Raw genomic sequence first — 15,112 nt, 5'->3', positions numbered from 1 at the left:
CAAAATGATTCATATTATAATCAAATAATTAAGAATTAGATACATTGATCAGTTTTACTATTATTAGTTGGGGAGCAGAGAAGATTTAGACTAAAAACCTGAACAGGAGCAGGTTTAGGACCGGATTTGATCCAGAGCGACTCATTAAGTGCTCGAAGACGGTCTGATGATGCGTTCAAGGCTCTCTGAACAACGTCTTCCTGGCAACTTGGTGCATTCAAGAAACAGAAGGAGAAAGAGAAGAAAAAGACGACAACCTCGGCCATTTTAACGACTGGAGTCTGTCTAGAACTCTGTCTTCGTAACACACTGTCTCACTCACACACACACACACACACACACACATCTTAAAACAGAGCTGGAACCTATGAGGATGAGGCGATGGTGTGGTAACAGCCTCCATCTGCCCCCCACCCACCCACCACAAGAATGTGAGACGCCGTCAGCTGGAGAACCTTCCTCAGGTCCTCCAGGGCTCCTAGTTAAAGAAGGAGGAGCTGTTGTAACCCTAACCTGACCAATCAGTGGAGTCCTGCCACCCAGCTGAAGATGAAACAGGTGGGTCAGGTGGGAGGTGACGGCCTTCCTGTAGGCGGGATGGGAGGAGTTCAGCCTACATGACGCTCTCATAGATGATGACTTTGTCGTCGTCGGTGCCGGGGGACAGCAAGGTCAGGGACTTGATGTCGGGGGCCATGTACTCCAGGTGATGGGATCCCCACACCGGATTGGTCAGGTGGGCCCAACGCTGGAAGGCAGCGGGAAAAGATGCTGATGGTAAAACAATCCAGCAGATCAGAGACCCAACCAGACCGCTTCTATAACGCTACCTGGGTGGGGTTTGAATATTCACGCCAGCTACTTTAGCATTCAGCTAACATGCTGACCTCTTTGAAGGTTCCCTTGGCTCTGAACAGTTTGTAGAGAATGCTGACAGGGATGCACAGCATGGAGGACAGCGCCAGGCACCAGCCAATCACCTCGCCCCACCACGGGTAAACGTACGAGTTGTTGTAGGTCAGCGGCTTGTAGTTCACCAGGTGGAACAGGAAGATGCCCTGCAGAAAGGAGGAAGCACAACCGAGTCACCCGACTCCTCCCTCTTCTACCAATACAGCTTATTCATTAATTAATGTTTTCCTTTCTGGCAATTTATTGTGAAAGTCTATACCAGGGGTGTCAAACTCATTTTCTCCAAGGGCCACATTAGCGTTATGTTTGCCCTCCAAAGGTCAAATGTAAACCGTAACACAGTAAAAAGAAATTAACTAAATGTAATGTCATTTAATGTAAAATAAATGTAACTACTCCTTAACATGCTGTTAAATAAGTTTATTTTTTAAACTCTTTAAATTAAAATAAAATATTCAGTTTTGATATCACTTTTTTTTAAAAGGTTCTAACTTAAAAATTGTTAGAGATAAAGCCATACTGTAAATGAGAAAAATCATAAGTATGAACCAAAGTTTGTGATGGGAATAAATTAAAACATCTAATAATGTGGAAAAGTTCCATTCAAATGCAATCATCACGCAGGAACAAAGATAATCGATACAAAATCAAAGCAAAACCAAAAAAAAAAAACGAAGTGGGAAAGATAAAGAACATTCCCCGAGTCAATGCCGCGGAAAAGACGTCACTTTCAGGATCAGCACTGCACAGCTCCATATGTAGCCCTACATATGGAGCTGTCCAGTGCTGATCCTGATCCATATGTAGCCGGATCAACATTTCAGCACATGCTGGAAAAAATAAAAAAGTTCAAATAACTTTTAACTGAATACTGTCTGCATGACTTCATTATTATATAAATGAATGCTAGTTCATTGGATATAAAGATGTATTTTCCTTTTCTATGTCTATGTGATGAAACTAGCGCTGCTAGCTATCTTAGCTGTTGCTCTCTGTTCAGCCTCACCAAGCAGACACACGGAGTGATGAAGGACCAACACCACTTCATCCAGGGGAAAGGCCGATAGCCAATCATACGAGCTATATCATCCATGAAGCGGTCAGCACCTGCGGGAAATTAGCAAAGGAGAAACAGTCTGAAGATACTACAGAACATGAACGCCTCATTTAGCCGCTAACGCTAACAGCAGCAGTGTTTACCATCCGGTAATGTACGGAATGTTTAAACAACAACGACAACAACTAACTTTAGCACTAATTGATAAGCTACAGTCGTCAAATAAAATAAGCCTTTATTTATTTTTAGTTGCTTAAAATGAAACCTTGCGTTTTAGCTCTCATTGGGGAGGGGGGGGGGGGGGGGGGTCGATCCACCGAGAATAGAAGAAGTAGAATCTTTTCTATTTTTCTACGACTCACCTACGAAACATGTTCCTGTAATTTTAACACTACACTGAACTGTGACCTTTACTGTAACTCAGCTATTCACAGGGCTATTTTTAAATCAGATACTGTTCTATGGAAGCAATAGTCACTGTGAAACACAACACTCTGTGTGTGTGTGTGTGTGTGTGTGTGTGTGTGTGTGTGTGCACCCACCATAGACCCAGGCAACTACTATACATTCCCAGAATGCTTGCCACAGCAGAGTCATTCCGCTGGCTGAGTAGTAGTCGAACAGCTGGAAGACGTACATCCCTCCCTGCAGACACGGGTTCCGATCAGCTGCTGACGGTTATCAATGAACGCAACCCGATACACATGTGATTGTCTGACCTGTGTCACCATGGAGAGGTCGATTATGAAGCACAACGAACAGCAGATCGCCACGGCGATCTCCCTCTTGTAGCGATGGTAGTGCCTTCCAGGAAACAGATCCAGAATTCCAGTCACAAAACCCTCCACACCAACAAACTGGAGACGGACAGGTGGGAAACAGTCAGTCGGTCAGTCAGACCGGACAACGTTACGGATATTTATACCAATGATGTGTATTTTTAACTGATTTTTGAATCCGTAAGTGGGGTATTCAATGTTAAAAATGAAAAAGAAATTCTGACCTCATTCTGGATCCGATCCAGATGAAGTTCGGTGGTAAGATAGAGACCCTCACCCTACATGACTGTGTCAAATCCCATAAACATCGGTCAATAATCAACTCAAGGTATTGAGGAACAAATTTTGAAGATCCATTTACTGCAATGTTAATGAAAATTTCAAAGTGATCCATAATCCAGGATCTTTTCTGGATTATCACTAAAATGGAATCCTCTGTTTCTGGTAACATTCCCAAACCCGCCGTCTGTGCAGAGGTAAGAAGGTGATGCTTTATTCCATATATGGTGATGGGTGGTGGGAGTGGGGGGGGGGGGGTCACCTGACTACCAAGTCCCAGCAGCAGCAGCATGATAAAGAAGAGCGCCGCCCACAGAGGAGCCACCGGCATCAGGCTGACCGCCTTCGGGTACGCAATGAAGGCCAGACCTGGACCTGAAACACACACACACACACACACACACACACACACACACATCCAATCCTTGTTATTAGACCATTAGTTACCCATTCGCTCCCAGATCAGAATATTTTATCCGGGGTTCAATGTAGTACTGCAATGTTATCTTCCAGTAATAAGTAAACAAACTGCTGCAGAGCTGAACTAAATATAACTGAGGTCACATCGATTCAGTGTTAAATATACAGCCAGCCTGTAACCGTGCGCGCACACACACACGCACGCACACACAAAACCTTTCTCTCCAGGCCCAGAGATAAAGTATCCTTAATCTTTTATTAATTTATAGTCACATCTATTTTACGCTAAAAACATTTCCAGTCTTATTCCATCATCTCCAACACTATGACATCATAACAACAGATAGATTGCAGCACTGATGACCTCACTGAGGGTCATGTGACTATGTGGGACTACAACACTACAGATCGAATATAAACATACATATGACATCATCGGTCAGGCCCAGGTCGGCGTCACATGACTGTGCTATAACATCCTGTACATAGAAATTATTTTGCTAGCTTAGCATTAGCTTCCAGACAGCTGTTCGCATCTACCTGTTCAGGCACATTTTGAAAAACACATTAATGGACACAATGCAGCCAATCAGAACTTGAATATTCACCTGAGATTCTGATGACTGGACCTGAGGAAGGTGAGTAAGCAGCTGGTCCTACCTGAATCAGCCACCTGAGAGATGTCGACGCCCTGCTCAGCAGCCATGAAGCCCAGAATAGAAAACACAACGAACCCAGCGAAAAAACTGGTTCCACTGTTGATTAGAGCCAAGATGAAGGCATCTCTGCAGGAAAGAGGAGACATAATCAGGACTTCAGGAGTTGCGAGGATGCCTGTGTGTGTGTGTGTGTGTGGGGGGGGGGGGGTGTACTTGTAGCAGTCGTTGTTAAAGCGGTTGTAGCTGCCCAAAGCAGTCAGCGCTCCGAGCCCGATGGCGTAGGAGAAGAAGATTTGCGTGCCGGCATCAATCCACACCTGAAGAGAGATACCTGTTCAGTTCAGCATAGGTGTGGCATTATGGGTGGGACTAACAGGCCCGAGCCCACCCACTTCTGCAACTGGACTATCCCTAACTAACTAGACAAGCCTACGTTTGATCTTTTATTGAAATAGTTGATTTTGATGTTTAAATACATGATGAAGACTAAAACATGGCATTCTTTGGGTTGTCGTCAGGTGTCGTCTGGACCAATCACAGTCCAGGCAGGCTGTCAGACAGGTGTTGTGCTGGCTGCTTGCTGATTGACGGATATTTAGGTTGCAGGAAGTCCGATTAAGGACACGAGTACCTGAGCCTCCCCCAGTTTGGACCAATCTGGTTTGATGTAGTACATGATGCCTTCATAGGCTCCAGGAAGTGTGACTCCTCTGACCAGCAGGATGATGAGGACCACGTAGGGGAAGGTCGCCGTGAAGTAAACAATCTGAAACACAGGCAGATGTAACCAAGTACATTTACACTAGGGATGCACCGATCGATCGGCGCCGATATCCTTAATTTTGCGCGATCGGCCGATTTCTACTCATAAAACCGATTTTTTTTCTGCCGATCTTATCTACCTTCCTCAAAGGTCTTTTAAATGCGCCTGTTTAGCTTGGCTGGACATGTAGATGAGAAAAGGCGTCACATGTCTGGTGACGGAGCAGAACTGACCCGTGCCGTGTTTATTCTTGTTATTAGCCTTTGGCTTCGACTGTTTGTTGTTGGATGTTTGCCTTTTTGTCCTGTAATTATTTTACATTGAGGTCATCACGAAGCTTCTGCATTTGAGAAATTTGTCTTTTTGCAGAACAAGAAAGAAAACTTAAAACTCAGGACACCTTATTGGGGGTTTAGGTCGTTTTGTTAGTTTGTCCTGTAGATAGTCATTTTATTAACAACCTCAAGCCTGGTCATTTGCTTTTATTTTTAAAAGCACAATACTGCTGTGCACTTTATTTTGGTGAGAGGCTCAAAACAGGTCTGCAGCGCAGCCTGTTGCACAAATGGTTTGTTTTTTCAGTAACATAAGATTGGAACATTGAAATATGCGTGCTGTCAGTGAATTAAAAAATCGGTATCGGCGGGTCAGGACTTTTAAAAAAATCGGTGATCTGGCAGAACATTGCAATCGGTGCAGCCCTAATTTACACAGGTTCTGGCGATTACAGAGTAACTGAGTGTTTGAACCTTTGACCAATAAAAACCTAGAGTCAATGGTCAGGTTGGGACTCAATCAATTTACACAAAGAACAGATGAAACTCATGGATAAAACTACATTAATCTGAATGATGTGCTTTCATGTCTCCACAGAACAACATCTCAAACCTTCTGGGTCTGATCGAGACGGTTCTGAGCTGCTGGAGCCTCTTTTCTCAGTCTTTTGTGTCAAACTTCCTCAGTAAGACAGATTTCTTTTTAAAAAAAACAAAGGATCATTCCTTTCCTACCCCCCACCCCAAGCATACACTTAGGGTTAAAAACACTGTGAGAATGAAGGGCAGAAAACTAAACATGAAACCAAAGAAGAAGAAACACAAAAAGGAACGTGGAGTTTCAGCACCATGGAGAGATCCCAGGAGACACACACACACACACACCTTCTGACCTCCGGCCCCCCTGTGATGGGGTCACCCAGACGGGTCTACTCTCCTCCAGTGAGATGCTCAGCTTTCGCCCTCCTGCTGACGATCAGCGGAGCAGATTGTTTCTGCTGGACTGAGAGTCGTGTGAAGTGAAAGACGAACCCTGAGGCCCTCGGGTGGAGCAGAGTGAAGCCTCCTGCCACACAAACAATCCTCTAGAACCCGGTGAGGGTTTACATTGTTCGTCCTCACGGAGATGACGTGACAAAGAACAGGCCTCTGGCTCACCTTTATGACGCCACAGAACATCAAAGAGGCAAGAAACCCCTTCAGGGTGAATTTGCTTCAGTCTAATCCGACCTCTTCCAGTTCAGTCACATCCTGGACTAAATCAAATAAAGTGTCCACGCTAAAGTTTTCTTTATTATCGTGTCAGGAAGGCGATAGGGAGCCTTTGATGTCACCAACACAATCAGACCATCCATCCAAGTTCCCACATGATGGCATCATACTTGTGGGCGTATGCTGAGATTAAGATTAGCCTAATAGCAAAATGCTAACCAGATGTTTGTGATATTTCTGTCTCCCTGTTTCCATGGTAACACGTGTCCATGTTTACTGATGGTATGGGATGCAGAGGCTGGCAATCGAGCATGACAGGCAAAAATTGAATTTCTTTAAGACAACTGTTATGTCAGCATCGCCGAGATGACATCATTGCCAGCGGACCGTAAACAAAAATAGAAACCAGCAGCTGTTGCGGTATCTGTAGTACACATGCAGTACTGTACATGTGTACTTCTCTCTGCCTCTCAGTCACGTCCCACTGCAGTCAAGCTGCCCTCCGGCAGGACGACCAATCACAGCCCGCCACCTCACAGCCCCCCACTTCCTAAACCCGTGCCGTAACCATGGGAACGCTGAGCCTGCCATGTGACGGCAGTGTGTATGAGTCTCATCATCATAAGGCGATGAAGCACAGACGGTAAACCATGCTGCACGGCGAAGGCTGCGCCTTTAAAGGAACAGTCCCGCAAGTGTTGGAGGGAACCGATCCACGGAACCGATCCACGGAACCGATCCACGGAACCGATCCACGGAACCGATACACCCATCCATCCATCTTCTTGTAAAAAAGACGATTGTCTCGACTGCAGCCGCTTTTCATCTTTGCAGGTGACGCATTTCGCTGGAGCCGATCCCAGCTTGCTACGGGCGAGAGGCGGAGAACACCCCAAATGTGCCACCGGCACATTGCGGGACCAAATATTTTTTTATTCTTAGAGGCTAAAGAAGTCACAGATTCATGACCCGACCAGTGAGTCCAGTAAAAAAAATATTATTCAAATTGTTGTACATTTTTTGAGGGTAAATAAATGTTTTAATCCGCGTTCAGAATACCTTCCCGGTGGATTTGACTCCCTTCCAGACGCAGAAGTAAATCATGACCCAGACGGCCATCAGGCACAGCAGGACCTCCCAGTTAAACTTTCCGGGTTCATCCAGACCAGAAGAGATGTTGAGCACCTTGTTCCTGAACGGAGAGACGACAACAGTCGTGTTTGACCATTAGAAAAAGCTAGCTAACATAAAGCTAGCAGCTACCGCACAGCACCAAACAGGTTTTTGCCTTCACATCGCAGTCCACAACTGTCAACCAGAACCCAGCCAGAAGCACCAAAGCAGAACGTACTCCCAGAACTCGATGATGGGTGACCGTGCGTTGGCCAGGTCGGAGCAGGACATGTTGCCGGCGACGGTGGCGTTGGCCAGGCTCCCGTTCTTGCAGTTCTGATGTTGGAAGGCTTCGATACAGTTGAGCGTGTTCCATTCGTGGTCACAGGTGGACCAGGGGAGGGTGGCGTTAAAGGACTTGATAAGGTAGTAGAAGCCCCAAGCCAGCACCATGATGTAGTAGGTGTTACAGAAGAAGACGATCACCATGGAGGAATAGCCCAGACCTGAGGAAGAGGAGCAGGAGGAAGAATGAGTCACGTGTAATAAATATAACACATGGACAAAAGAAAGAAAAAAAACATTTAGTGAGGATCAATCGATCACAGACCGCCAAGGGTCACGTGGCAAACTCGTACCTGAGGGGAAAACATCTTATCAGCGCCGCGTGATTCATTACCTCACGCCGACAATAATAAAGTTTGACCTTCAACGACCTTGTCTGCACTGAGCGAAACAGGAAACACACTGAAAGCTCCAGGGCATCCATCAGGATGACAAAAAAAAAACAAAAAAGCATCTTGCATTCAGAACCCCATAGTAGCATCATGGCTAATGCTAGCTGATACCGCATGGGACGGCCTGCAGCGTACATAGCTGGAGGCCGTCAGCGCAGTTCCGTCACCCCGTCAGGGCGGAGGTTCGTCCGGAGCCCGGAGCAAACGTCCCGTCTCAAACCCAAACATCTCGTTTTTTGTGTCTAAACAGAGATGACCAGGAAGTAGACCGTTGGCGTTGTAAGTCTACGGGAGAGAAGGCGGAGCTCCGTCAACAACGCCAGAAGTCTAAAGGTTAGTGGAGGGTGTGTGTAGTAAACGGCAGCCATAGAGAAGTCACCTGTGAAGATCAAACAGTGTGTAAAGCTAACAAAGCTATCTGCCAGCAGTATTAAAGATATGCATTTAACTGCGTGTGTGCGTCTCTGTGTGTGTGTGTGTGTGTCTTGCTGGTAGTTTTCCAGGCCTGTCTGCTGGCACGTACTGCAGGATCACAGATTATCACCTCCAGATAAACCTCGACACAGAGCTGGAGTTGTGTTTGCAGACCGGCGTGTCGACTGGACGCCTCCAGACGACTTACTGCGTGGATTTCTAGAGATCTAGACTCTGATTGGATAAAGTTAAGCATGTGACCTTTACAGCAAGAGATCATCAGCTCCAAGTTAAAATGGGAGCTGATGAGGTCATTGGTTGGATGTCCTGTTGCTCCTCCCTCAGCAGGAAGTGTACGTCTGTTAGCTTCCAGATTAGCATCACTAGCACCAGCACATGTCACCATGATGGATGTGGAGTAAAGACTGAGGAAGTGTTTATAAGCTCCCCTTCACCCTACTGATGATGTCACCACGCCGTCAACAGCTGCTGAATTTAAACTGAGTTCTTCTCATTCTTCTACTCACCTTTAAACAGCGGAGCGATGTTCCAGACGTTGATGCTTCCAGCCTTCATGAACTGTCCCAGAGCGATTTCCAGGAAGAAGATCGGGATTCCTCCGATAAAAACAATCAGCAAGTAGGGAATCAGGAAGACACCTGCAGGAGGACACACAGATTCAACGTTACACTCAATGTGGCAATTCGGAATCAGCATCTATTGATTTTCACAACTGATAAAGTATGTGTAAAGAGTTACTGAATCAAATGTACATCGGACATTTAATGTAAATGTATTTCTTATTTGTTAAATGTGTTTATACGAGTTTCAATAAAAAATTAAAAGCTGAAAGCTTTTCACGATATTCGCTCAGCAATGAATGACCTTTGTTCGTATAGACTGAGGCGAGAGACATGAATGAATAATTAGTGATGCTCTCTCTTTATGTCTGTATTCTAATTAGTGGGATGAAGCAACAGTTTCTGGGTCAAAGCGCCACCAGGAGCTGGAATGAATGGAATCACCCTGGAATGATCTTGGGTGAGAGAGGAGAGGAGGGAGGAGGGTGCGAGCCAGAAGTTGCATAACAGCCTTCACACATGGATATTAAAGGAGAGAGAGAGAGAGAGACCCTCCTCTACAATAACCAGTATGACCACAAAGATAGATAGATGATAGCTAGGTGGAACCCCGCCCCCCTGCTCTGCCCTGACTGGTGTCAACAAACACGTCCAACGTGTGATTGGTTCAGCGCTGAAACTGAGACCCAACCAGAAATAGAGCTGCTGCTGCAGTTAGCCCTCTAAGCTGCGGCTAACACTACAGTGAGTTAGCTAAAATGGCTAATCCGAGTTAAATCACTGGGCTAAACGCTGACTGGCTGACAGGGTTAATGACAGAGCACAAGCGTCATCGTCATCAGTGAGGTCATGGTTCCAGGTCTAGCCCTGAACCGTGGGTACTGGGTAGTGTATTTGGCCCCGTTTTAGCTGAGCTTCCAGGTGACCCAGGACCAGAGGCAAGCGATCCATCATGTTGGATCCATTGAGTGTTGATTATGATTTATTAGCAGACATGGGTCTCGACTTGCAGGTCTTATCTTTTATCTTTCCCTGGAAGATGATACATTATTTCCCTGGTATCAGATGTGATTCTGGTAAATATTAATGTCAGCAGTTGAAGGTTCAGCAGGAAAAAACACAAAACTTTGGAATCTTTATGTGTTTTAAGACTGGTGTGGACAAACTGGTTCGTCATCTAACATCAGGCAAACAAACGTTACTGGAACAAACAACAACGTGACAATTAAACATTCAGTATTTATATTAAAGAAACAATTATCAATGTTTCTTGTCATTCCTGTTAACTGCTGCTGACCAATCAGAGTCCATCTCAGAGTCAACAAAGAACTTGATATGTCAGCAGCTTTTGATGATTAAACATGAAGCAGGTTAGAGAAATAAAATCTGCATTATTATAGATGGCAATGATTGACTGGGTTCTCTCTCCACGTATGCTGATGACATACATGTTTATATATTCAAAACAATTCATATTTAGAGACATTTTAAGATGTCGGCTCAACTGATAGAGGATGTTTGTGTGTATCAGGGTTTGCTAGTTAGCAGAATAGCTATATAAGAGAACATTCAAAGCTCCACCCACTACAGGAAAAACGCTGATGAGAATTGATGAGAGAGATAAAACTGAATTTGTAAATTAAGATTATTATTGGTTGAGCGTTTCTTCTGGTCTGCGGCCCGTTGAACGCCGCTTGCCTTGTTGGATTTAAGTTCTACATGCTCACAATAAACTTGTAGTTCACGTTACTAAAATGTAAAAATAAAATGGAATGGGCCCATCTATTTACTGATGATTACAGCAGATTTTTACAGTCGTTGAAGCCAACATGCAGACAAATATGTTCGTTTCATTTGCATTTATACAAAGCTTCTGAAAGTTTATGAGCAAAACAGAAATGTGTTAGTTCCTGTAAGACCTTCCCAAAATGTGTAAGGAATTGTAACGAGAAGGCGGCCCTAACATATCCCCACAACTAATCTATTATTCCAAAAATGGGACGTCACAACAACCCCAACCAGAAACAACCTACAGATAAAGGCGTCCACATACTTTTGGGCATGCAGTTTATAAACAAGGAACAGGAAACGAGGGGAGGAAACAAGGAGGAGCAGCGAGGACTGTCAACAGGATTAAAAGATTTCAGGCCACTCCGGTTAATCTCTCATCCACGTGGGGAGATGGATGATGATGTCACACTTGGCAGTCAGCCAGCTCGCTCTCACACACACACAAACACACACGCACACACACACACACACACACACACAAGGCATCATTAAACTGACACTGAATCTAATTATACCTCTGAACATCAAAGACTCAAATGACAGCCCTGACCTTCGACCCCTATTCCAGAGTTACCACCATGGAGACGTGCAGATAAGCACCAACGCCTGAACTGTCCAATCACAGAGCAGAATTATTGGGCTGTAAGAACGAGGATCATGTGACCTCTTTACTTGCAACGACAGCTATTTTGTAGCTACCGGCATGTGTTCGTGTGTGTGGGGGGGGGGGGGGGGGGCATGGTCAGGTGACTGCAGGAGTAAAACACAAATTCACTGCAGGATCATAAATCTGAGCGATTCTGCAGAGGAGAGAGGAAGAGGATGAGGAAGAACAACGGGCAGACAAAGGACATCAGATTATTATACTTCACTGGAGTATTTACACTCCATGTTCTAAAGCAACAAAAAAAAATGTTCAATAAAGTTTTGGGCATTGAGACAAACATGATGCCATCACTTGAACGCGCAGCAAGAGGTGCCAGCAGATGGCGTTCAGATTTCACCTGCTAACCGGAGTCATGGTGACATCCGGCTAATAGCGGCTAATGTGGCTAACAAAAAAAAAAAAAAAGCATGAATGGTCCTTTAAAGAGCTGGATAAATCAGGTGTGGAGCAGGTGACCTTTCAGTCGAGTCCGTTACCAGGACGTCAGAGTGTGGAGCGAGAGATTTAACGCTCCTCCTCCTCCTCCTCCTCCTCGCTGTGTGATCGTCCAGACCTTTATTATCTGTCCATTCAGACTGTGGGAACGAGACCTTCTCCAGTCAGGAGGAACGTCTCTATTTTTCTTTCTTTCTTTCAGCACGCCGTCTCTCTTCTGGAGCCACCCGTCCTGTCCTGAGTGGGATGGGTGGGGTGAGCGGAGGACAACGGGTTCTTCACAACGCCTCGTAGATACATGCTCACCGGTTCTCCTCCGCTGCAGGTTAGAGGAGCCTGGAGAACCTCGAGGGAACCTGTCAGCAGAACCTTCACAGCGCCCACCTCCCATGCACCTATCCATTCCTCCCTCCCATGCCTCAGCAGAGCCATCAGCCGCCACCACCAGCAGTGGGCCAAAGAAACGGCAGAAACGGCACGTGGCTTCCTGAGGGTGATGTCGCACGAGGAACGGTTCCATACCTTTAAATGGTTAAATTCAACTATCAGACATGACCGGGTGTTCCTCTGGGGGGGGGGGGGGGGGGCGTGGTTTTAGGATCTGAACCTGTTATTTAACAAAGTTTCTCTGACATGTATAAAAAACAAAACAGCAAAACACACCCAGGTGGTGAAAAAGAAAAAGCAGGAGAGGGGGCGGGGCTTCAGTCGCCTGTACCTGTGAGGAGGGATGCAGCGAAGCCCAAATACTTCTGTTCCGTAATAAACAAAAGTTCCGCTGGCCAGACGAGCTGCTTGTGTTCGACTTTCATCACGTGTGAACAGACATTAAAATATAGTTCCTGATCAATGTTCCCCTCTAATTTTTCATGTGTCCCTTTGGACAACTTTGAGCAACATTATAATAATACATTTTATTTTAAACGCACTTTACATTTAAAAGCAAATCTCAAAGCATACACAATAAAAAACAGATACAATCATCACGCAAAGGATGTGTGTACTGCGGTCCCGCGAGAACTCCGATTACAATGGCGTCATTAGATGCGTAAAAACACGTGAATCTCATCATTAACCGGAGCAGCCGGTCACCGGTCACCGACTCACCGTGGGAAATAGCACGGAATGCATTTTTACGTGTTTATGTTATTTTCAATTTAGGAAGGATTTTTGTTTTTTGTTTTTTGTGCGCAACGTAGATTTTTGCTGCGCGAAGACCGTATCAGCTGTGCGTAATTACGCACGAGCGCACCTTAGAGGGAACACTGTTCTTGATCCCTTTAATTAATATCAGATAATTAATGACAGGAAGTAAATATTCTTTCAAGGTTGAAAACATGCGTCGTGTGTGTGTGTGTGTGTGTGTGTGCGCGCGTGTGTGCGCGCGTCTTACCTCCGCCGTTCTTGTAGCACAGGTAGGGGAACCTCCACACATTCCCCAGCCCCACAGCGAAGCCCACGCAGGACATGATGAAGTCCATCTGCCGCGTCCACGTCTCCCGCTCCTGGTCACCCGCCGCCCGCTTCTCTGGGACGGGACCGGCCCCACCGGAGCCCGCCGCCGCCGCCATCAGCGGGACGAGGCTCCCGTTAGCAGCCGCGGAGGGGTACCCGCCGCTCCCGTTAGACAGGAGGAGGGGGCTCCCCCCGGTCTCCTCCAGGAGAACCAGAGAGCAGGAGGAGGCTTTGCGCGCCTGCTTCTCCATCACTCGCAGTCAGTTTAACTTTTACTTTATTCCCACAGCTAGAACCCACCAAAAAACAGTCAGGAACCAGTCAGGAACCAGTCAGAAACTAGTCAGGAACTAGTCAGGAACTAGTCAGGACACAGTCAGAAACTAGTCAGGAACCTGTCAGGAACCAGTCAGAAAAGTCCACACTATTTCTGCAGTTTCTGGGACAATTCGTTTTGCTTTTACTTATTTTTTGCTCACCACCGACCAACCGGACACCAGTCGGGAACCAGTCAGAAACCAGTCAGGAACCAGTCAGAAACCAGTCAGGAACCAGTCAGGAACCAGTCAGGAACCGATGAGTCAGTCAGCAGCAGGTGCAGCTCTACTCGGCTCCGGAATCCACCGTCGCCTTCATTCATAAAACACGTGATTCACCGAAGCGGGAGGATATTTTAACTCTTATTTAATTAAACAGTTCACTAATTATAAATCAGATGAAATGATCCAAAAAGGTCAAAATAAAAAATAACGGGTCAAGCACCGAGAACCGGACCGCGACCTTCAAAAACAATCCACGAAACACTTGAATGTGAGTCTGAAGAATCGCATGGGAACGGAGAGTCACGGAGGAGACCGCGGCCGAGGAAGGGACGGAGACGACGGCACCGTCGCGGGTTCGACTCCAGCGGTCAGCACCGAGCTTCAGTCCCGGCGGCGGCGGCGGGCGGCGGGCGGCGTGTGGGGGGCGAGAGGGAGTCGCTGCTGCTCCATGAGACGCTTCTAAGCACGGAGAAGGAGCTGCGAGGTTTCAGGTCCTCCTCCTGGAGGCGGCTTTAAAGTAGCAGAGAGGGGGACTAATGGCGGTGACGTCACACACACACGGCCCGCCCCCTCTGTCTCTCTCTCTCTCTCTCTCTCTCTCTCTCTGTGTGTACGTCACAGGATCATTCATCCCAGCTGGAAACTCCCTCCTCCCATCAAGGCTGGATGTGTCTGACGTCACAAGTGCCTCCCCACCTCCTTTTTGGATATTTAATGTTTAAGTTTATAAAAATTATAATACTGCTACTATGGCATGCCGTTCAGGAACTTATTATATATATATATCAAAAGTGAGGTCTGAGAACATGGACCGAACTATGAAAAGTCTGAGAATATGGACCGAACTCTTAAAAAGGTACTTAAAACTAAAAAAAACTTAAAAAACAAGACAAACTCCTAAAGTTTCACAGCATGAAAATCTTTTATTAAAGTTTTCTAAATGCATTTTGTGTCTGCAGTTACAGTTCAATGGTCAATGAGCAGTTTTGAAGGCTTTAAGGCACAGGATGAAAAAAAATAC

The 15,112-nt window shown here is 46.0% G+C and overlaps 1 protein-coding gene across 1 annotated transcript; it reads right to left on the bottom strand.

Moving 5' to 3' along the window:
- Positions 1-613: 613 nt before the first annotated feature.
- slc6a8 (solute carrier family 6 member 8) lies at positions 614-13,800 on the bottom strand. Its single transcript, XM_068745789.1, has 13 exons — positions 13,488-13,800; positions 9,148-9,279; positions 7,708-7,975; positions 7,416-7,548; positions 4,738-4,872; positions 4,320-4,423; positions 4,108-4,232; positions 3,290-3,402; positions 2,689-2,826; positions 2,512-2,614; positions 1,919-2,019; positions 888-1,058; positions 614-748 (listed from the first exon to the last, which is right to left on the bottom strand). Exons 1-13 carry the CDS (start codon positions 13,798-13,800, stop codon positions 614-616), a joined length of 1,971 nt encoding a protein of 656 aa, XP_068601890.1.
- Positions 13,801-15,112: the final 1,312 nt, after the last annotated feature.

This window comes from Brachionichthys hirsutus, chromosome 2, assembly GCF_040956055.1.
Source record: "Brachionichthys hirsutus isolate HB-005 chromosome 2, CSIRO-AGI_Bhir_v1, whole genome shotgun sequence".
Classification (NCBI taxonomy): domain Eukaryota; kingdom Metazoa; phylum Chordata; class Actinopteri; order Lophiiformes; family Brachionichthyidae; genus Brachionichthys; species Brachionichthys hirsutus.
Note: the sequence above shows the minus strand (reverse complement) of the source record. Positions and strands in the feature narration are given on the sequence as shown.